This window comes from Gobius niger, assembly GCF_951799975.1.
Source record: "Gobius niger genome assembly, chromosome: 22".
NCBI lineage: Eukaryota > Metazoa > Chordata > Actinopteri > Gobiiformes > Gobiidae > Gobius > Gobius niger.
In genome coordinates, this window is record NC_136873.1 from 7,544,956 (window position 1) to 7,568,753 (window position 23,798).

Below are 23,798 nucleotides of genomic sequence, written 5' to 3' on the forward strand. Positions count from 1 at the left end.
ACAAAAATGTGACAAAATGTGACGAAAAAATGACAAATATGTGACAAAATGTGACGAAAAAATGACAAAAATGTGACAAAAAATTACAAAAAAAGGATTAAAGATTGACCAAAAAAGACCAAAAAAATTGATTACAAATTGACAAAAAAAATAGCAAAAAATGTGACAAAATGTGACGAAAAAATTACGAAAAATTACAAAAAAATGAAAAAAATGTGACCAAAAAATTACAAAAAATTGATTAAAAATGGACAAAAAAATGACAAAAATGTGACGAAAAAATGACGAAAAAATGACAAAAATGTGACAAAATTTTTTTTTAAAATTGATTAAAAATTGACAAAAAAAATGACTAAAATGTGACAAAAAATTACAAAAAAAGTATTAAAGATTGACCAAAAAATATCAAAAATGTGACAAAAAATTGATTAAAAAATGACAAAAAAATGACAAAAATGTGACAAAATGTAACGAAAAAATGACAAAAATGTTTTTTAGCCATTTTTTATCACATTTTTGTAATTTTTGTGTCATATTTTTGACACATTTTTTTTCATTTTTTCGTCCATTTTTTATCAAATTTCTGTTACATTTTGGTCATTTTTTGCCACATTTTGGTATTTTTTTTAATCAATTTTTGGTCAATTTCTTGTGACATTTTTGTGACATTTTTGCCACTTTTTCATCAACTTTTCGTCACTTTTTTGTCGATGTTTTCTTAAGGGGATAATAGGTTCACGTGACATCACAAAATTAAAGAGTGATCGCTAAGCATCATGGGATTAGCAGCAATAATAAACTAATGGAGATTTTAAAAGGTAAAATACATAAAAACACTGGGACGCCCGTTGTGACTCAGCAGGTCTTGGTTTTCAAATGAGGCGTTACACCGACCTATAGGCTCCAAACTCTGCAGTCGAGAAGCTTCTAGATTTGGATAAAGCTGCAGAAAATGTGCTCGGTTAAGGCGGGGGTTAAGGGGTTTTAATGATGAAAGCCCAGTGCTGCTGAGGGAAGCCGCCCACGCCTCGTCTCTGCTGCAGTCATCAACTCCAAGTGCAGCTCCTGTGCCCAGCAGCCTGTGTTTGACTTTGTTTTTCAGTGTGCAGCGTGAACAGACACTTTCCCGCTCTTTTGTACTGACACTGTGATGGTTTGTTTATTTCACTTTTGAAATAAGTTAGATTTTGTGTTGGTTTAGGGTGAGAACTTGAAGCTTAACCTCTTAACTCCCGCCTGAACTGAGAGGATCTTTTTCCCCACGTCATCAGATTTTTTTTCCATAATTTTTTGTTGGGTGTTCAACTCATTTTTGTCACATTTTTATCATTTTTTTTGTCAACTTTTTATCACTTTTTTGTCACATTTTTGTCATTTTTTGTGAATTTTTTGTATTTTTTTTGTCAATTTTTTATTACATTTTTGTCACATTTTTATCACATTTTGTCACATTTTTTGTCATTTTTTTGCAAAAAAATTTATCACATTTTTGTCACATTTTTGTCACATTTTTTTCTTCAATTTTCTGTCAATTTCTTGCGACATTTTTGCCACTTTTTCACCAATTTCTCGTCACTTTTTTGTCACATTTCCATCATTGTTTTCGTCTCAGTTTTGTTGCTATTTTCACAGCTTTTTTCCAGAAGCTTTTGGACTGGGGTAAAGCCAAACTGGAGAAAACGTGCTCGATTCAGGTGGGAGTTAAGGGGTTAAACATGGCAGAAGAGCAGCGCGTCTTTAGTGTCGTTTTGTCCCACATAAGGCTGTAAGTTTTCATTTGTTTTTTTGTAAATGTGATCAATCTGTAAGGAGGCTGGAGCTTCATTGATTTGTTTCTTTGAAGTAAATATGTTTTAAAATGAGTCTTGATTAGATACCGTAAAAGACTTTAGCATATTAGCCTCGTTAGCATTATGCTACATGGGCGGACTGGCCATATGTCCATTCTGGAAGAGCCCACAGGGAATGTCATGTCATATTGCAAAGCATTTCGGCACATGTGTCAAGGTCAAGGCCCGCAAGATGATTTAATGTGGCCCTTTGAGGAGCATGAATTCCTGAGCATGTAAAAAGACAAAGTCTCTAGCCCAGGGGTCCCTAACCTTTTTTCAGCCGAGGGCGACTTCAAGAGCATTAAGTTGTTCGAGAGCGACCAGTTAAAACAAATCTTAAAGACTTAAACGTGCACCATTTACTTTTAGGATATTGACCCCATATTATATCAAAATAACTTTATTTTAAACTCGTACTGAGTCACAAGAACAGAAATAGCTGTATTTTGAAGAATCAGATGCAAGAAAGTTAAGTGTTTACACCGTAGAAAAAGTCTCAAGGCTACTGGGCATTTATGGAGTTGTGGATTTTTAACCCCTTACCTCCCACCTGAACCGAGCACATTTTCTCCAGTTTGGCTTTTTTTTTTGGTCCAAAAGCTTCTGGAAAAAAGGTGTGAAAATAGCAACAAAACGAAGACGAAAACAATGATGGAAATGTGAGAAAAAAAGTGAGAAAACTTTGACAAAAAAGTGAGGAAAAATGTATGAAAAAGTGGCAAAAATGTCACAAGAAATTGACAAAAATTTGACGAAAAAATTACAAAAAAACGAGATGAAAAAATGAAAAATTGACGAAAAAATGACAAAAATGTGACAAAAAATGTATAAAAAGTGGCACAAATGTCACAAGAAATAAACAAAAAATTGACAAAAATTTAATAAAAAATGGATGAAAAAATGACCAAAAAAATGACAAAAATGTCACAAGAAATTGACAAGAAATTTACGAAAAATGACAAAAAATTTGATAAAAATTTGATGAAAAAATGACAAAAATGTGACAAAAATGTGACAACAAAATGAAAAAAATTTGATGACACATTGTACAAAACTCATTGTCACATTTTTGTCACATTTTTTGTCATTTTTTGTTAATTTCTTGTGACTTTTTTGCCACTTTTTCATAAATTTTTCGTCACTTTTTGTCAATGTTTTCTCACTTTTTTGTCACATTTCCATCATTGTTTTCGTCTCAGTTTTGTCACTATTTTCACAGCTTTTTTCCAGAAGCTTTTGGACTGGGGTAAAGCCAAACTGGAGAAAATGTGCTCGGTTCAGGTGGGGGTTAAGGGGTTAAACATGGCAGAAGAGCAGCGCGTCTTTAGTGTCGTGTGTGACAAAAAATTGACGAAAAAATGACAAAAAATTAAAAAAAAAAAAGACAAAAAAACGAGATGAAAAAATGAAAAATTGACGAAAAAATGACAAAAAATGACAAAAATGTGACAAAAAATGTATGAAAAAGTGGCACAAATGTCACAAGAAATAAACAAAAAATTTGACAAAATTCGATGAAAAAATGACAAAAATGTGACAAAAAATGTGACAAAAAATGACAAAAATGTGACAAAAAAGTGACAAAAAAATGACAAAAAGTGACAAAAAAATGACAAAAATGTGACAAAAATGTGACAAAAAAAATGACAAAAAATGACAAAAATGTGACAAAAAAGTGACAAAAATGTGACACAAAAGTGACAAAAAAGTGACAAAAAAATGACAAAAAGTGACAAAAAAATGACAAAAATGTGACAAAAATGTGACAAAAAAAAATGACAGAAATTTGACAAAAATGTGACAAAAAATGTGACAAAAAATGACAAAAATGTGACAAAAAAGTGACAAAAATGTGACAAAAAGCGGGGTTAAACATGGCAGAAGAGCAGCGCGTCTTTAGTGTCGTGTGTGACAAAAAATTGACGAAAAAAGACAAAAAATTAAAAAAAAAAAAGACAAAAAAACGAGATGAAAAAATGAAAAATTGACGAAAAAATGACAAAAAATGACAAAAATGTGACAAAAAATGTATGAAAAAGTGGCACAAATGTCACAAGAAATAAACAAAAAATTTGACAAAATTCGATGAAAAAATGACAAAAATGTGACAAAAAATGACAAAAATGTGACAAAAAATGTGACAAAAAATGACAAAAATGTGACAAAAAAGTGACAAAAAAATGACAAAAAGTGACAAAAAAATGACAAAAATGTGACAAAAATGTGACAAAAAAAATGACAAAAAATGACAAAAATGTGACAAAAAAGTGACAAAAATGTGACACAAAAGTGACAAAAAAGTGACAAAAAAATGACAAAAAGTGACAAAAAAATGACAAAAATGTGACAAAAATGTGACAAAAAAAAATGACAGAAATTTGACAAAAATGTGACAAAAAATGTGACAAAAAATGACAAAAATGTGACAAAAAAGTGACAAAAATGTGACAAAAAGCGGGGTTAAACATGGCAGAAGAGCAGCGCGTCTTTAGTGTCGTGTGTGACAAAAAATTGACGAAAAAAGACAAAAAATTAAAAAAAAAAAAGACAAAAAAACGAGATGAAAAAATGAAAAATTGACGAAAAAATGACAAAAAATGACAAAAATGTGACAAAAAATGTATGAAAAAGTGGCACAAATGTCACAAGAAATAAACAAAAAATTTGACAAAATTCGATGAAAAAATGACAAAAATGTGACAAAAAATGACAAAAATGTGACAAAAAATGTGACAAAAAATGACAAAAATGTGACAAAAAAGTGACAAAAAAATGACAAAAAGTGACAAAAAAATGACAAAAATGTGACAAAAATGTGACAAAAAAAATGACAAAAAATGACAAAAATGTGACAAAAAAGTGACAAAAATGTGACACAAAAGTGACAAAAAAGTGACAAAAAAATGACAAAAAGTGACAAAAAAATGACAAAAATGTGACAAAAATGTGACAAAAAAAAAATGACAGAAATTTGACAAAAATGTGACAAAAAATGTGACAAAAAATGTGACAAAAAATGACAAAAATGTGACAAAAAAGTGACAAAAATGTGACAAAAAGCGACAAAAAAATGACAAAAATGTGACAAAAATGTGACAAAAAAAATGACAGAAATTTGACAAAAATGTGACAAAAAATGACAAAAATGTGACAAAAAAGTGACAAAAATGTGACAAAATGTGACCAAAAAAATTACAAAAATGTGATAAAAAATTACAAAAAAATTACAAAAAAAGTTACAAAAATGAGTTGAATACCCCCCCACCAAAAAATGATGGAAAAAAAATCTGATGACGTGAGGAAAAAGATCCTCTCGGTTCAAGCTGGAGTGAAGAGGTTAAATGTGCGATAGAAATAAAGATGTGATTAAAAAAAGTAGCAAAAACACAATGACAAAGCAACGAAAAACAACAAAAAGTGACAAAACTTGGACAAAAATGCGTCTGTTTCCAGTCTACATCTAGTGAGGACAGAACAGTTCTATTTTATCCACTCTTGACAATCAGCTTTGGTTTCTGTCTACCTCTGGTTTCTGTCTGCATGTATCCTTATCTCCACAAGAGGGAGCCATTTGTCTTTTTCCTACACCAGTTCTCACAAGTTTCGCTGTGCGTCTGCCACGTTTTCCCATCTTTTCCGTCTTGCATTCGCCTTTTTCCTCCAACAAGCATTCCAGGAACAGCCAAAACTCGCCCCCCTCCCCGACACCGAGCGCGTCTGCCCGGGGAGTTTCACCGCAGCAGCAACAATAACAACACACCGGGTGCCAATGGATGTCAAGGCCACACCCCGCGCGTCTCCCACTGAACACGTCCGACCAGTGATGAGTGCCCGTGGGTGTTGCCCCGTCGCCCGCTGAGCCGCTCCCCTTTCTCCTCTCTGTGTCCCAGGAACCGCCAGGACGCAGTGGCTCCGCGCGCAGTGGAGACCGACAGCCCCCCCAAGAAGGGAGACCGTGGAGAGCGCGTAAAGAGCGCGTAAAGAGCGCGTAAAGAGCGCGTAAAGAGCGCGTAAAGAGCGCGTAAAGATGGGGGACGTGGTTTCCTCGCATTTGGACGAGCGCAAGAGGGAGATGGTCACAGGTGAGGGGCGTTTTTCAAACTAATTGGTATTTGCTTCGTTCCTCTGTTACTGTGAGTCAAAAATTATATATTTGTAGCATCCTTAACAGCAGTGTTTCCCAACCAGGGGTACGGGGATGATTCCAGATAGAAAAAGGAGGTGAAACTGAATAGAATATGAATGTGAATTTCAAGGGAAAGTTAGTTTTGATTGTGTTTTTCAGTAAATGGTTTGATTTTGAGAGTATTGAGTACACTGTTAACCTCTTAACTCCCACCTGAACGGAGCCCATTTTCTCCAGTTTGGCTTTACCCCAATCAAAAAGCTTCTTGAGGAAAAAACAGCAAAATAGCCAGAAAAAATAAGAAGGAAACAAGGATGTAAACGCAACAAAAATGTGATAAAAATTCTACCCAATTGGGTAACACTTTACATTACGGGCCGGTAAATCCGTGGTACTTACAGTGGTAATTACAGTAGTACTTCTAGGTTCTTATTGTGGTACTAGAAGTGGTAGTTACTAGTAATAGGATTAGGGTTAGGGTGGCACTGTATCTCTCATTACTAAGAGATACAGTGGTAATGCTCTTAGTAATGAAGGTTGTACTTCTATGTACTTTGGTACTTTAAGTGATAGTTTCTAGTAGTTGCAGTGATACATCTATGGTACTTATTGGTAATTCAAGGATACTACAGCAGAAATTCATAGGTAGTAAATGAGGTACTTCTAGGTGAGGACGTGAAACAGGCCTCAACTCTGACAATGTTCAAATCCAGGCTGAAAACAGTTCTTTTTACCGATGCAAATGACTGAAAGTATTTTATCTGCACTCTCGCCTTTTACTGTAATTGATTAACTTTATGTTGATGTTTTTTATTGATTCTATTTGTTTTCTTGTATTTATGCAACTGTGAAGCACTTTGAATTGCCTTGTGTATGAATTGTGCTACAAATAAACTTGCCTTGCCCTTGCCTTCTACAAACAGACGTCATTTCTAGGATTTTGTGACTATAAAACAACATAAATCAGCATTAGGGAAAACAAGAACCTTCATTACTAAGAGTTACCACTGTATCTAGAAGTACATGCCTTGTAATTCTCAAAATAGTATCCTTTAAGTACCACAATAGGTACCTAGAAGTACCACTATTATTACAAGTATTTAACACTGTAAGTACCACAATAAGTACTATTTTAAGTACCACTGTAAGTAATATGGCTGCACGACATTGAAGTGACTTGCGTAATGCGATATGGCTGTGCAATATCGCGATAACGATATTATTGCGATATTTCACCAAACGCGATATGTCCCTTTTTTTTTCAGCAAATTGTGTCAAAAGAAGACTTAAAAAACACCCAATCAGGACCAAAACAAGGGTAGAACTTAACAAAGCTAGTAAATGTTGAACTAAAACTGAACTTTTACACATGACTTCAATGCATGAGTTTGAGTTTGCAAAAAAAATAGGTCGATCTCAGTCAGATGAAGGCTATGGTGATGTTGAGATATATTGTGGCTTCTCGCGATACGGATATTGCATTAGCTAATATCGCGATACGATATTTTTCGCGATATATTGTGCAGCCCTAGTAAGTACCACCGTAAATACCACTGTAAGTACCACAATAAATACCTAGAATTACCACTGTATCACTGGAAGTACCACCGTAAGTTCCACGATAAGTATCTAGAATTACCTCTGTAAGTACCAAGGACTTACCGGCCCGTAATGTGAAGTGTTACCCAAAAAACTCAACTAAAAAGTGACAAAAATTTGACAAAAATGTGACAAAAATTCAACAAAATGTGACGAAAATTCAAGAAAAATGTGACAAAAATTCAAGAAAAATGTGACAAAAATTCAAGAAAAATGTGACAAAAATTCAAGAAAAATGTGACAAAAATTCAAGAAAAATGTGACAAAAATTCAACAAAAATGTGACAAAAATTAAAGAAAAATGTGACAAAAATTCAACAAAAATGTGACGAAAATTCATCAAAAATGTGACAAAAATTCAACAAAAATGTGACGAAAATTCAACAAAAATGTGACAAAAATTCAACAAAAATTCAACAAAAATGTGATGAAAACTCAACCAAAAAGTGACAAATATTCAACAAAAATTCAACAAAAATTCAACAAAAATGTGATAAAAAAGAAAAAAAGACAAAGAAAAAAAACATACAAAAGGTGACACAACACAGCAACAACACGAGGAAAAACATCAGTTTTGTGGGTCTTAGCTTTCAAATGAGGTGCTACACAGGCAAAAGAGGACAGAATGCATTTGGTTTAGGCGGGTGGTAAGAGGTTAAATACTGTATAATATTAATTTAGTTGGTCACTTTGTAATAACATTGGCAAAATCCTCAAGGATTTGAGTTTTTGGGTCTAAACTTGACTTTTCATCCATCCATCCATCCATTTTCTTCCGCTTTATCCGGGGCCGGGTCGCGGGGGCAGCGTCTCAGCAGAGATGCCCAAACTTCCCGATCCTCACACACCTCCTCCAGCTGTTCTGACCCCGAGGCGACACCAGGCCAGCTCGGAGACATAGTCCCACCACCGTGTCCTGGGCCTTCCACGAGGCTTCTTCCCACTAGGACATGCCTGGAACACCTCCCGCGGGAGGCGACCAGGAGGTATCCGGAACAGATGCCCGAGCCACCTCAGCTGCTCCTTTTGATGTGAAGGAGCAGCGACTCTACTCCGAGCTCCTCCCGGGTAAACTGAGCTCCTCACCCGATCTCGGAGGGTGCGCCCAGCCACCCTGCGAAGGAAACTCATTTCGGCCGCTTGTATTCGCGATCTTGTCCTTTCGGTCATGACCCAAATCTCATGACCATAGGTGAGGATCACATGACCATAGGTGAGGATCACATGACCATAGGTGAGGATCACATGACCGTAGGTGAGGATCACATGACCATAGGTGAGGGCGGGAACGCAGATCGATCAGTAAATCGAGAGCTTTGCCCCGACTCAGCTCCCTCTTCACCACGACAGACCGATACAGCGACCGCATCACTGCCGTCTATCGATCTCACACTCCGTCCCTCACTGAGAACGAGACCCCGAGATACTTGAGCTCCTCCACTTGAGGTAAGGACTCCCCACCGACCTGAAGAGGGGAAGGAGAACCATGGCCTCAGATCTGGAGGTGCTGATCCTCATCCCGGCTGCTACACACTCGGCTGCAAACCGCCCCAGGGCAGCTGAAGGTCCAACAGAACAACATCGTCCGCAAACAGCAGAGATGAGACTCTGAGGCTCCCAAACCGGACGCCCTCCGGCCCCTGGCTGCGCCTAGAAATTCTGTCCATAAAAGTGATGAACAGAACCGGTGACAAAGGGCAGCCCTGTTTCATTGATTATTGGGGGAAAAACAACAGCATTTGAGTTGTTTACATTCCACGCAGAGACGTTTTATGATCAACACAAAGCAGGAACTGAGCCTTTTGTGTTCTGGATCTTTGTAAACCATCTTGCATGGTTTGTTTGAGATCTGTTTCAATACTTTTCAGTCCTTTTGTTACTTGATGTTATTCACTTATATATACATTTACTTGTAGTAGTTTGAGATATTTGTCTTTATCGTCAAACCAACGTAAAGCAGTATTTCCTTAAATGCAGGTGTTGTGACCTGATGAGTCTTTTACCAGAAAGGAATTGACAGTATTTTCTAACTTTTTTGAGTACTTACAGTATTAGATACAGCGGGAGGAAAAAGTGAGTATGGAATTTCTCACATTTCTGCCTAATTTGGTCACTTAATATGGTCTGAACTTCATTAAAATCACAAGAATGATTAAACAGTGTCTGCTTAAACTAATACCACCCAAACATTCAGGGGGTGTACTCACTTATTCCACACTGTCCTGTGAATGTTTACATGTTGTGGCCAATAAGAACATGATCAAATGTAAATGTTTGGGTGGTATTAGTTCAAGCAGACACTGTTTAATCATTCTGGTGATTTTGATGAAGATCAGACCACATTTTATGACCAATTTAGGCAGAAATGTGAGAGATTCCACGCTTTTCCCCCCCACTGTATTGTGCTATTTGGCCCCGAGCCTGACGTTGCCGATCATTGTATTAAATCATGGTTTCCTTGAGTTTCTCGAGGGGCTACGAGGCACTTAAATGGGGCTCAGAGATTTTTTCAAGGTATAATTTAATCCCCGCTTTAACCTCTTACCACCCACCTAAACCAAATGCATTCTATCCTCTATTATATAGGCCTGTGTAACGCCTCATTTGAAAGCTAAGACCCACAAAACTGATCTTTTTCCTCGCGTTGTTGCTGTGTTGTGTCACCTTTTGTATGTATTTTTTTTTCTTTCTTTTTTTTTTTCATTTTTGTCACATTTTTTTTTCATTTTTTCTAATTTTTGTTGAATTTTTGTTGAATTTTTGTTGAATTTTTGTCACATTTTTGTTGAATTTTTGTCAAATTTTTGTCAAATTTTTGTCAAATTTTTGTCAAATTTTTGTCACATTTTTGTTGAATTTTTGTCACATTTTTGTTGAATTTTTGTCACATTTTTGTTGAATTTTTGTCACATTTTTGTTGAATTTTTGTCACATTTTTGTCAAATTTTTGTCAAATTTTTTCATATTTTTGTCACATTTTTGTTGAATTTTTTCATATTTTTGTTGATTTTTTTTCACTTTTTGGTTGAGTTTTTTGTCACATTTTTGTCACATTTTTGTTGAATTTTTGTCACTTTTTGTCGCGTTTACATCCTTGTTTTCTTCTCATTTTTTGTGGCTATTTTGGTCTTTTTTCCCCAAGAAGCTTTTTGATTGGGGTAAAGCCAAACTGGAGAAAATGGGATCCGTTCAGGTGGGAGTTAAGAGGTTAAAAGTGCATTATCGTTATCACGTTTTCGTCCTTTTTGACATGTTTTGGTCACATTTTTGTGGCTCGATCACAGTTACATTACACATAAGACAGAAGTCTGGCTTAAACACTGCAAAAGAACAATGAAAATGTGACAAAAAGAAGCTTAGATGAGGTTTTGTAGGCCTTGGCTTTCAAATGAGGCGCTACACTGGCCTAAACAATGACAACGCGTCCCATTCTGACGTGACGGTGAAGGAAGCTGCCTCTGCTGTGAATCATGTGTTTAGTCATTTTTGGGCGGAAGCCAAATACTTCAAATACGCACCGAACAATGACACTGGTACTGTCCTTATAAAGGCTTATAAAGAAACAGGGGAACTTTTTTACCATACCTCCCTCCCATACAACCAGAAACAGAACAATGATTCACAGGCTCATCTTCAGTGTCAAGAAATGTGCAGAAAATGGGAGAAATTGTCAAGTTTTGATCATGTTTTGGTCACTTTTTTTGTCTTATTGATGCGTTTTCGTCCCTGTTTTTACCCTTTGTACCCTTTAAATCAGTCACTAAATGCGGTCTGATCTTTATTAAAATCACAAGAATGTTTAAACAGTGTCTGCTTAAACTAACACCACCCAAACATTTACATTTTGTCATATTTTTATTGGCCACAACACGTAAACATTCACAGGACAGCGTGTTGTAAAGAGGAAGGATCCAACATTCATCCTGATCGTTGTGAGCGTCTCATTTTTGTTGAATTTTTGTTGAATTTTTGTTGAGTTTCTGTTGATTTTTTGTCAATTTTTTGTCACATTTTTGTTGATTTTTTGTTGAATTTTTGTTGAATTTTTGTCACATTTTTGTTGAATTTTTTGTCACATTTTTGTCACATTTTTGTCACATTTTTGTCACATTTTTGTCACGTTTTTGTCACGTTTTTGTCACATTTTTGTCACATTTTTGTCACATTTTTGTCACATTTTTGTTGAAATTTTGTCACTTTTTTGCTGCGTTTACATCCTTGTTTTCTTCTAATTTTTTGTGGCTGTTTTGGTGCTTTTTTCCCAATAATCTTTTTGATTTGGGTAAAGCCAAACTGGAGGAAATGGGATTTGTTCAGATGGGAGTTAAGAGGTTAAGAGGTTAATAATAATAGGGTTGGGCGATGTTCCCTTAATTGGCCGTTGACGATGTTTACAGTGAACCATCGTGATGGACGATGATATCGTCCATTTCTCATTATAAGCATTTTTTTTTAAAGACATTTGCATAGCCTATATATGCTGCATATTACTATGTATGCTAGGAAAATGTGAGATTGCAGGATAAATGAATCTAAACTAAACATGATTTGAACAGAGTCACGGAACACGAGTTTTGCAAAAGAAATGTGTTAAAACTTGTGCGTAAAGTCTGAGAGGAGAACGACTCATTCAGCGCGTGAACTCCTCAATACCAAGGCTCTTCTCACATTAATACAAATGTAAATCGGAGCTCATTACTTGCATTTGCTCAGTTTTAACGCAATGTTTAAGAAACAGTGGGTGAACGGGACAATATTTAGAAGTTTGCGTCGTAGCTTATGTTTTTGAAGCCGCTCCACGCGCCGCCCGGTCCGTGAGCTCGTAACCTAACTCTTGCACCGCGCCTTTCTCTCTCCTCTCTCTTTCCTCTCTCGGTCCTTCGTGAAAATAATCCGCGCGCTCATCTAGCTCCGATGTGAGAGCTATTCTCGTTATTTTAAAACGGTTTAAGTTTCCGTACGCAGCAAAGCAAAGCAAAACCACGCGCTGTTAAACTGAGCTGCAGAGAGAGAGAGAGAGAGAGAGAGAGAGAGAGAGAGAGAGAGAGAGAGAGCTCCGCGCGTCAAACAGAGCAGCTGCGTCTTTACGTTAATAATTACGGCTAACACATCGTGGCTTCTGCCAGGCTACTGACACTAGCGCGCATATTAGTTACATCAGTGATTTAATTTACAGTGCAATCCCTGTACAGTTTGTAGGTTTACAAGGCCTACAGAAGACCAGTGCGTGTTTTTGACGGGAGGGGGCGTGGCATCACGATGGTGGCTCTCCATCGTGATGTTGCTCATTCACACAACCCTAAATAATAATAATAATGCACTGGTTTTATATAGCTCTTTTCTGGACACTCAAAGACGCTTTACATTGCACTATTCGTTCACTCCACACTCGGTGGTGGTGGTAAGCTAGTATTGTAGCCACAGCTGCCCCGGGGTAGACTGACAAGTTAACCAGTCAGTATTGGTGATATTTTGCTGATTAAAACACTTCATCTGGGGGTTTGTTTTCCACGTGTACTTCATTCCAAGGGATAAAACGTGAAATAAACGATGCTCAGTCGTCCCAAAGGTGGTTTTTAAAAGTCCCGAAACACAATAGGACCTTTCTACACCCCTGTCTTTCATGTTTCACCCCGTCAGACCCGCCCTCCCCTGTAATGATACCTCTGCACCGGCCGCCGCGTGTGCCGGGGCTCAGGCTCCCACTGCTGCCGTGAGGACGACGGTTCTTTTGTATTGAAACCGTGTCATTACAGCGAAGGCGAGGACGGCGTGGTTTCAGTTTTAAACAACGTGTGAAGAGGAGACGCGGCGCTCAAGCCTTAAAGGGATGGTTCCGGATTTTTGACATAGGGCCTCATTTCCTAGTTATCCAGAGTGTTGCTGATTTCTGGATAATAAATAGATAATAAACAAAAAGCAACAAAAACATAATCAAAATGTGACAAAAAGCAATGAAAGAGCTTAAAAAGAAAACAACTGAAAAGTGAAATCGACTTTTTGGAGTTTTTAACCATGTTGTTTTGCTATTTCCTGATTAAAAAAAAAAAAGTGTTTTGGCTAAACAACTAGCGTAGGGCTGTGCAATTAATCGAAATTCAATGACAATTTCGATTATTACACTTAACTATTACAGAAAAACTTTTTTTTAAACTTTTTTTTTCCAAGTTTTTTTTTATTATTAAATTTTTTTTTTTTTTGCAAAGCAGACTTGCATTATTTCATGGATTATTTTCCCTTCGCTTTTCTCGTGCCACGGCTCGTGCTTTTGCCTGACATAAAAACAAACGGCGCTGTGTGATGATGTCATCAGGCCGCGCTGCTCAGTTTGCTTGTGCAGGTGTGAAACAGAGACCTCTCCTTAATCGAGGCAAACTGGAAATCATTTGTACTTTTACGACTGTTCAGAAAACAGAAAACATTCAGCAGTTTTTTTCTTTAATAAATAAAATAAATACTTTTTTTAAAGGCAACAAATAATCGTTTGAATAATCGTGATTTCAATTATGACAAAAATAATTGTGATTATTATTTTTTCAATAATAAATTATATTAGCATATGTGTTAGCTTGTGTGTTAGCTTGTGTGTTAGCATGTGTGTTAGCGTGTGTGTTAGCTTGTGTGTTAGCATGTGTGTTAGCGTGTGTGTTAGCTTGTGTGTTAGCATGTGTGTTACCGTGTGTGTTAGCATGTGTGTTAGCATGTGTGTTGGCATATGTATTAGCGTGTGTGTGTTAGCATGTGTGTTGGCGTGTGTGTTAGCATATGTATTAGCATGTGTGTTAGCATGTGTGTTAGCATATGTGTTAGCATCTGTGTTAGCATGTGTGTTAGCATATGTGTTAGCATCTGTGTTAGCATGTGTGTTAGCGTGTGTGTTAGCGTGTGTGTTAGCCTGTGTGTTAGCCTGTGTGTTAGCCTGTGTTTTAGCATGTGTGTTAGCATCTGTGTTAGCATATGTGTTAGCATCTGTGTTAGCATATGTGTTAGCATCTGTGTTAGCGTGTCTGTTAGCCATTTATGAAGCTGTGTTGCAGATGTCAACTCCTCATAACATTGCATTGTGAAGTAACTACACTTATTACTGTGATATTTTATTTCTACTACAGTAAAGTTGTATGAGCGGAGAGAGGGGGCGGAGTTAACTGAATCGAAGCGGTACCAATGGTAGTGGTACAATATATCACATAAATGCCTATACTTTACTTTGGGATGGCTAAAATAGCAGGATACAGATCTTTTAATGCACCCTTGCAAACCCTGCCCTTCTTAAACTATACCTGCTCACAAAATGACGGAAGCCGAGAGGAATCTTGACTCACAGAATCACACGGTCATTTCCTCTCTAAGAAGATCAGTCAAGAACAGTGTGATGGGATGTGATGTGGTGTGATGTGTGCAGTGTTTTGCTGAGGTGAGGAACGTTGTGAATACTTCCTCCCCCCCTGTGTGTTGTTTGTTTTGGACGTTTTAATACATCCTCCTCTTCAGTTCCTCCTGCCTCCCATCCTCTGCTGCCCCGGCTCTTTCCTGCCCCCTGTTTCCTCTGTTTTTCCTGCGGTCCATCCAAAATCACCAGTGTCCTCTGCTGACTGGACACCTCGCCTCTGCTGACGGCGCAGACTGACCCAAACTCCTCTTTTCTCATCGCTGGAACAACAACGTTAGAAAACAGCGGCTGAAAGGATCCAAACAGCTGAGAAAATCTGTACTTCAGTGCCAGAAATATATACTCTGTTTTAGCAGTAGGAAGGTAAAGGTACTTTAACCCCTTAACCCCCACCTGAACTGAGCACATTTTATCTAGTTTGGCTTTACTCCAGTCCAAAAGCTTCTGGGAAAAAGGTGAGAAAATAGCGACAGAACTGACATGAAAACAATGATGAAGATGTGACAAAAAAGTGAGAAAACTTTGACAAGAAACTGACAAAAAATGGAAAAAAAATTGCGAAAAAATTACAAAAAAAGGACAAAAAATGGACGGAAAAATGACGTAAAAGTGACAAAAAATTGACGAAAACATGCTGAAAAAATCCTGAAAAAATAACAAAAAAATGACAAAAAATGTGACAAAAAATGACCAAAAAATTGTGAAAAAAGGACGAAAAATTTACGGAAAAATGACGAAAAAGTGACAAAAAATTTACGAAAAAATGCTGAAAAACTGACGAAAAAAGGACAAAAAAATGACAAAAAATGTGACAAAAAATGACGAAAAAATTACAAAAAAGGACAAAAAATTTACGAAAAAAGGACGAAAAAAGGACAAAAAATGGACGAAAAAATTACGAAAAAGTGACAAAAAATTGACAAAAAAATGCTGAAAAAATGACGAAAAAAGGACAAAAAAGGACAAAAAATTACGAAAAAATTATGAAAAAAGGACAAAAAAATGAAAAAAAATGTGACAAAAAATGACAAAAAATTGACGAAAAAATGACGAAAAAAAGACAAAAAATTGACGAAAAAATGACAAAAAAATGACATAAAATGTGACATAAAATGTGACCAAAAAATGACGAAAAAATTGCGAAAAAATTACAAAAAAAATACGCGAAAATTTGATGGAAAAATTACGAAAAAAGGACAAAAAATTGACGGAAAAATGATGAACATGTGTTACAAAAATGAGTTGAAACCCCCCCCGAAAAAAAGGTTGGGAAAAAAATGTGATGACGTGAGGAAAAAGATCCATTTAGATGAGCTTTGTAGATCTTACCTTTCAAATGAGGCGTTACGCTGGCCTACAGGATTTGGGTAAAGCTGAACTGGAGAAAATGCTCTCGGTTCAGGCGGGAGTTAAGAGGTTAAGTGTTTAGCTGAAGTTAACACAATTATATTCAAGATTTTTGCCCATTTTCTGGTGGAATATGAACTTATTTATCACAAACAAATAAAGTCAAGTCTAAATCCGGTCCATGTGGATGTTTATTCACAGCAGATTGTTCAGTAGAAAAAACGGCAGTTGTTGCTAGTGCTAGATAGCGTTAGCATTAGCACGATGCTATCACGTCGCATCATGTTAGTGGATGCACAGAAATCCCACAAACCAAGACGGAACTTAAACAATAACAACTCAACCTGACACTGACACCCACTGATATCTAAAAAAACAATGTCCAGCATTAAACTATAACTTCTGAATGATGTGTTTCAGGTCGTACGCGGCAGGTGATGAAGGACTTCCAGACCATCTTTGAGCAGCAGTACTCGGTCTCCCTGTTCAACAGTGTGAGGGCGGAGATCGAAGGAGTCGGGGGGACTCACGCTCAGCTGCTGCACCGCAAGGCAAGTGCTCATCTGGGATAGCGATGGTCGATATATTTAATTAGACGCATTTGTATCGTTAGCGCATTTACCATTGAAAAAAATGCAGTTCAAAGCTCATGCTAATCTTGTAAATCTACTGTTTGCCTTTTTCCAGCTCTAAACCAACTCTAAATCTTCAGTCTGGCCTCATAAGTTCAGTATAAGGTGCTGTTAAAGTGACATGATGATATTTTGTGCAATTCCAAAGCTTCATACAGAGCTGTGTGTCCTTTAAAGTTAGAACATGTAGCTTAAACAACATGCTAGGCTACATGTTTAAATAAAAAATACACTAAAGAGTTGCCTAGCTTGTTTCACATTAATAGAGGACATGGGTGAAGGACATAGACGACTTGTTATTTAATAAGTAGGTCTGAGTAAATGTTTAGCCAAAAACAAAATGACATGTCACTCCAACATTGCATTTGGTCTTTTTAATAATCCTTAAAGGGCCTATATCACGCACATTTTTGTTTACCATGTTGTTATGCTATGTCCTTATCAAAAACACCAGAGTGTTTTTTTTTCTGCATTGGGAACTAACTTCACTTATTGCTGTGATATTTATATTTCTTTTACTGCTAAGGTTGCATGGGCGGATCAGCTCGGAGAGAGGGGGCGGAGTTAACTGAATCAAAGCGTTATGTCTTTCCAGTTTGCAAAACATTCCCGGAAATACTTATATTTCTCACAAAAATGAGTGCCCCATAGTGGTAGAGGTACAATATATTATATAAATGCCTATACTTTATTTTGGGATGGCTAAAATAGCAGGATACAGATCCTTTAACCCCTTAACTCCCACCTGAACCGAGCACATTTTCTCCAGTTTGGCTTTACCCCAATCCAAAAGCTTCTGGAAAAATGTGTGAAAATAGCAACAAAACTGAGACGAAAACAATGATGGAAATGGGAAAAAATTGACAAAAAATTGACAAAAAATTGACAAAAAATTGACAAAAAATTGACAAAAAATTGACAAAGTGAGAAAAATTTGACTAAAAATTTGACAAAAAAGTGATAAGAATTTGACAAAAACAATTCGAATAATTTGACAAAAAGGTGACAAAAAATGGACAAAAAAAATCGAAAAAATGGACGAAAAGGTGACAAAAAAGTGACAAAAAAATGGACGAAAAAAATCCAAAAAATTGACAAAAAAGTGACAAAAAAATTGACAAAAAAATTAACAAAAAAATTGACAAAAGTGAGAAAAATTGGACGAAAAATTGGACGAAAAAGTGACAACAAATAGACAAAAAAGTGATAAGAATTTGACAAGAAAACGTTAATAATTTGACGAAAAGGTGACAAAAAAGTGACAAAAAATGGACAAAAACAAAATCGAAAAATTTGACAAAAAAGTGACAAAAAAGTCACGAAAATTTGACAAAAATGAGATGACTGCCCAACAAAAAAAGTGATGAAAAGAAAAAGATCAATTTAGTTTTGTAGATCTTACCTTAAGGCGTTACACTGGCCTACAGGATTTGGGTAAAGCTGAACTGGAGAAAACGCTCTCGGTTCAGGCGGGAGTTAAGAGGTTAAAGCACTTTCCCCCTAACATCCTCTCTCCGTGTGCAGGACCCTCTGGCGGGCAGGACCATCTTCTCCGGGAGCCTCCTGCAGCACGTGGAGGAGAACAGGAAGTGGAAGAACCGCTACGTGTCCATCCCGAACTCCTACAGCGTCGACCTCTACGAGAGCAAAATTGTACGTGTTTAGTGTTGTTATTGCGGTATTAGGTGATACAACATCCATATCTAGTCTGTGTTTGTGTGGCCAGGCCTGTGATCGCTCGCTTATTGTTAATTTACTTTTCCTTTTAGCCTCTTAACTCCCGCCTGAACCGAGAGGATCTTTTTCCTCACGTCATCAGATTTTTTTTTCCATAATTTTTTTGTTGGGTATTCAACTCATTCTCTTTTTTGTCATTTTTTGTCACATTTTCTTCATTTTTTCGTCATTTTTTTAATCACATTTTTGTCATTTTTTCTTCCATTTTTTAATCAATTTTTTTTCAATAATTTGTCGAAAAAGTGACAAAAAATTGACAAAAAAAATCGAAAAAATTAACAAAAATGGGACAAAAAAATCACAAAAAATTGACAAAAAAATAGTCAATTTTTTATCCAATTTTTTTTCAATAATTTGTCGAAAAAGTAACAAAAAATTGACAAAAAAAATCTAAAAATTTGACGAAAAAGTGACAAAGAAATGCGAAGAATTTGACGAAAAGGTGACAAAAAAGTGACCAAAAAATGGACCAAAAAAATCGAAAAATTTGACTAAAAAGTGACCAAAAAAGTGACCAAAAAATGCCCAAAAAAATTGACGAAAAAGTGACAAAAAAGTCACAAAAATTTTACAAAAAAATAGTCAAAAAAATATCTAAAAATTTGACAAAAAAGTTACAAAAAAGTCACAAAAAATTGACAAAAATGAGATGACTGCCCAACATTAGGTGATACAACATCCATATCCAGTCTGTGTTTGTGTGGCCAGGCCTGTGATCGCTCGCTTATTGTTAATTTACTGATGCTGCGCCTATTCCTTTTTAACCTCTTAACTCCCGCCTGAACCGAGAGGATCTTTTTCCTCACGTCATCACATTTTTTTTTGTTGGGTGTTCAACTCATTCTCTTTTTTGTCATTTTTTCGTCAAATTTTTCGATTATTTTTTTTTGGTCTATTTTTTTGTCACTTTTTTGTCAAATTATTCGCATTTTCGTCATTTTTTTATCACATTTTTGTCACATTTTTGTCATTTTTTCGTCATTTTCTTTTCAATAATTTGACGAAAAAGTAACAAAAAATGAACAAAAAAATCTAAAAAATGGACAAAAAAGTGACAAAAAAGTGACAAAAAACTAATAATTTTGGGGCATTTTTTTGTCACTTTTTTTTTAATCAATTTTTTTCTCAATAATTTGACGAAAAAGTAACAAAAAATGGACAAAAAAATCGAAAAAATTGACAAAAATGTGACAAAAAAAATTACTAAAAAAATCGAAAAAAGTGACAAAAAAGTGACAAAAAAATGGACAAAAAAAAGACAGAAAAATTTGACGAAAAAGTGACGAAAAAAAGACAAAAAAGTGACAAAAAAATCTAAAAAATTGACAAAAATGTGACAAAAAAATGGACCAAAAAAAAAAAAAATTGACGAAAAGGTGACAAAAAAGTGACAAAAAATTGACCAAAAAAATCGAAAAAATTGACGGAAAAGTGACAAAAAATGGACAAAAAATTTGACGAAAAAGTCACAAAAAATGGACAAAAAGTCACAAAAATTTGACAAGAAAATAGCCAAAAAATTTTTACAAAAAAGTCACAAAAATTAGACAAAAATGCGATGACTGCCCAACATTAGGTGATACAACATCCATATCTACTCTGTGTTTGTGTGGCCAGGCCTGTGATCGCTCGCTCCAGCCCAAAGTCAGCATCAACTGTGCTGGGTACAAAGTGCTGACCTCACTGGAGGAGTATCTGGAGCTGATCAACCAAAGTCTCCCAGGTGAGGAACACGTTCATCCTGACAACTTTTATTTGACAAAAATGAAGGTTTTCCTCATCAATCAATCACATTTTCCAGGAGTTGAGGCCAAAGCGGGCGCCGCCCCCTTCATAAAGACGCCCACCCTGTACCCGCTGGTCCTTTGGCACCCGTACGCCCGCCACCACTACTTCTGCGTGCTGACGGAGAAGGAGCACAGCAAGTGGAGCGCCGTGCTGCGGGACTGTGTGCGCCACGCCAACAACGGTAAACACACACACAGCGTTTCCGACCGCAGCCCAAAAGTTTAGAGGCCGATTCCGCCTTTTGACATATTTCCAGTTCCTAAATTCAACTCGCCACATCTTCTCCAAATATGATCAGATTTCCATGTGTTGGAAACTTTGGAGACGACACTTTCACAAGATGACCCGCTCAGAATGCCCCAAAACCCAGTTGTGTCCCCCGTTCTCATGATGGGTCATTTTCTCTGCCATTACTTTAAACCCCTTAACTCCCACCTGAACCGAGCACATTTTCTCCAGTTTGGCTTTACCCCAGTCCAAAAGCTTCTGGAAAAAAGGTGAGAAAATAGCAACAAAACTGAGACGAAAACAATGATGGAAATGTGACGAAAAAAGTGAGAAAACATTGACAAAAAAGTGAAGAAAAATTGATGAAAAAGTGGCAAATAAATGACAAAAATGTGACAAAATGTTACAAAAAAATACAAAAATGTGATAAAAATTTGACCAAAAAATGACACAAATTTGACAAAAAAAGACGAAAAACTGACAAAAATTAAACAAACATGTGACAAAAAATGACAAAATGGAAAAAAAATGTGATGATGAAACAATGATAGAAATGTGACAAAAAAGTGGCAAAAATGAAAAAAACGTGACCAAAAAAATGACAAAAATGTGATAAAAAATGACAAAAAAGAGAATGAGTTGAATACCCAACAAAAAAAAGATGGAAAAAAAAATCTGATGATGATACAATGATAGAAATGTGACAAAAAAGTGATGAAAATTTGATGAAAAAGTGGCAAAAATGTCACAAGAAATTGACAAAAAATTGACAACAAATTGACAAAAAACTGACAAAAACGTGACCAAAAAAATGACTAAAATTGATTAAAAAAATGACGAAAAAATGACAAAAATTTATTAAAAAAATGACGAAAAAATGACAAAAATGTGACAAAATGTTGCAAAAAAAATACAAAAATGTGATAAAAATTTGACAAAAAAAGACGAAAAAATAACAAAAATGTGACAAAATGTTACAAAAAACAAACAAAAATGTGATAAAAATTTGACAAAAAAATAAAAAAAAATGGACAAAAAAAAGACGAAAACCTTTGTCAAAAATGCGATAAAAAAAATACGAAAAAATGACAAAAATGTGACAAAAAATGACAAAAAAGAGAATGAGTTGACAACCCAACAAAAAAAATGATGGCAAAAAAAATCTGATGACGTGAGGAAAAATATCCTCTCGGTTCAGGCGGGAGTTAAGAGGTTAAAAAGGAACAGGCGCCGCATCAGTAAATCAACAATAAGCCCCTTGCTCTCGTCTCCATGTTTGCTTGTTGTTGGTGAAGTGTAGAGGTCCCGGATCACTTCCCTGTTTGCTTGACTGTCGCTGCCTTTTGTCCTGAAGTAAACCCGGAGTCGCTCTGCGTTACGTCACGGCGCAGGTAAACACAAAGCAGTGCCAGCTCGGAGCGTGTTTCTCATTCTCCGTCAGGGCTGAGAGAAAACAGCACCAAGACACGACGCACCGACTGCATGCCCTCCATTCCTTCAGCGGCACCGGGAAACAGCTCGGTGACACGACACGGCAGGACATCACTTAAAACAACAAAGTAATAGACACTGCATTGTTAAATTAAACATACGGTCCGGAAGTAAAACCCCCCTTTGCTTTGAGACCGTATTGATTTGGAATAAAGTCTTTAACTCTCGGGCTGAATCCAGCTCTGTGGTTCTAAAGCGACCGCAGAGTCAGACGCAGGTGAAAAAAGCACGTCTGAGATCCATCTACTTTAACTGCGAGCTTTCGTCCCAGAACTACATTACCCAGGATGCTCGGGAGTCCCGTGATCTACCACGAGGCTTTTGATTGGTGGAGCTTCACGTGTTTATTTACGACCATATATGGGCGATTCTGGACTCTGGAATCGCCCATATATGGTCATTTTTGAAAACAGTTTATATTTGATGTCTGTATCTACCTATCTCGCCATAGGAAGGGGCGTGGCCTCGCCAAGGGGGAAAAAGAATCTTTTGGGAAACACCGTTTTCCACTCTTTTTAGCCATTTTCTGACAAAATATAAACTTATTTATCACATACAAATAAAGTCAAGTGTAAATCAGGTCCATGTGGATATTTTCTCACAGCAGATTGTTCTGTAGAAGTGAAAAAACGGCAGTTGTAGCTCGCGCTAGCTAGCCGTTAGCATTAGCATGATGCTAACATGAAGCTTCCTGTTAGCATTCTCCGTTATTCATGTATTTTTGGGCTGTTGAACCACTTTGCTCCTCTCCATGTCTTTGTATCTTTTTTTTGTAGAAACTATATTCATAATTCAGCGTTTGTTAAAGTAGTTTTTGAATTAGACAAAGGTTGGATTTTTCTTAAGTTTCCCCCTTAACTGTTTTCAAACATGACCATATTTGGGCGATTCCAGAGATGCCGTCTGTATCTATTGCCTATAGAGGGAAAACAATTTGGAGAAAAATTGAAACTTTCTTTAATTATTCAAAAAATACTTGAACAAATGCTGAATTATGAATATAGTTTCTACTAAATAAAGATACAAAGACATGGAGAGGAGCAAAGTGGTTCAACAGCCCATAAATACATAAAGAACGTGTTAGCATCGGGCTAATGATAACGGTTAGCTAGCACTAGCTACAACTGCCGTTTTTTCACTTCTACTGAACAATCTGTTGTGAGAAAATATCCATATGGGCCCGATTTACACTTGACTTCAACAACGAAGTCAAACTAATGAGATTTGGGTAAAGTTTTCTAATGTGTGGAAACGTTGAGGCCTCAGTTCTACTTACCTCAGAAGAACCAGCATACAGTACTTCAAAGTACATTCCTGAGCGCATTCAGGCTGGCGTAATTATACCGTCCCACAGTCTGACTTCATGCTTTCTCTGCGGACCCGCCCACATAAGCACATAATGACCTGTGATCGATGTAATGAATGAGAACTCAAGGTAAACAAACCCCACGCTTGTCATCGCCGTCCAGAACTGAGTCCAACTGTTTACCAGAGAAGAGAAGAACAAGCGCTTAATGACTTACAGTATAATGACGCTTTGTTGAGCTTCAGGTCCTTGTACAGGTTTGGGTTGGGTTTACATCTAACACTGGTGACAAAGTATAGTGGGGGGTGTATTTTTATTCCAA

At 36.5% G+C, this 23,798-nt stretch overlaps 1 protein-coding gene across 1 annotated transcript in view; it reads left to right on the top strand.

The window, feature by feature from the left end:
- Positions 1 to 5,852: 5,852 nt before the first annotated feature.
- LOC306981488 (protein Niban 2-like) overlaps positions 5,853 to 23,798 on the top strand; it is a gene marked incomplete at its 3' end in the record, with an annotated part of 47,239 nt that continues 29,293 nt past the window's right edge. Inside the window, exons 1-5 of the mRNA XM_079581096.1 lie at positions 5,853 to 5,914; positions 16,715 to 16,845; positions 18,451 to 18,579; positions 20,281 to 20,386; positions 20,465 to 20,632. Coding sequence (XP_079437222.1) covers positions 5,860 to 5,914; positions 16,715 to 16,845; positions 18,451 to 18,579; positions 20,281 to 20,386; positions 20,465 to 20,632 — 589 coding nt within the window. The 5' untranslated portion in view covers positions 5,853 to 5,859. The remainder of the gene's footprint in view (positions 5,915 to 16,714; positions 16,846 to 18,450; positions 18,580 to 20,280; positions 20,387 to 20,464; positions 20,633 to 23,798) is intronic.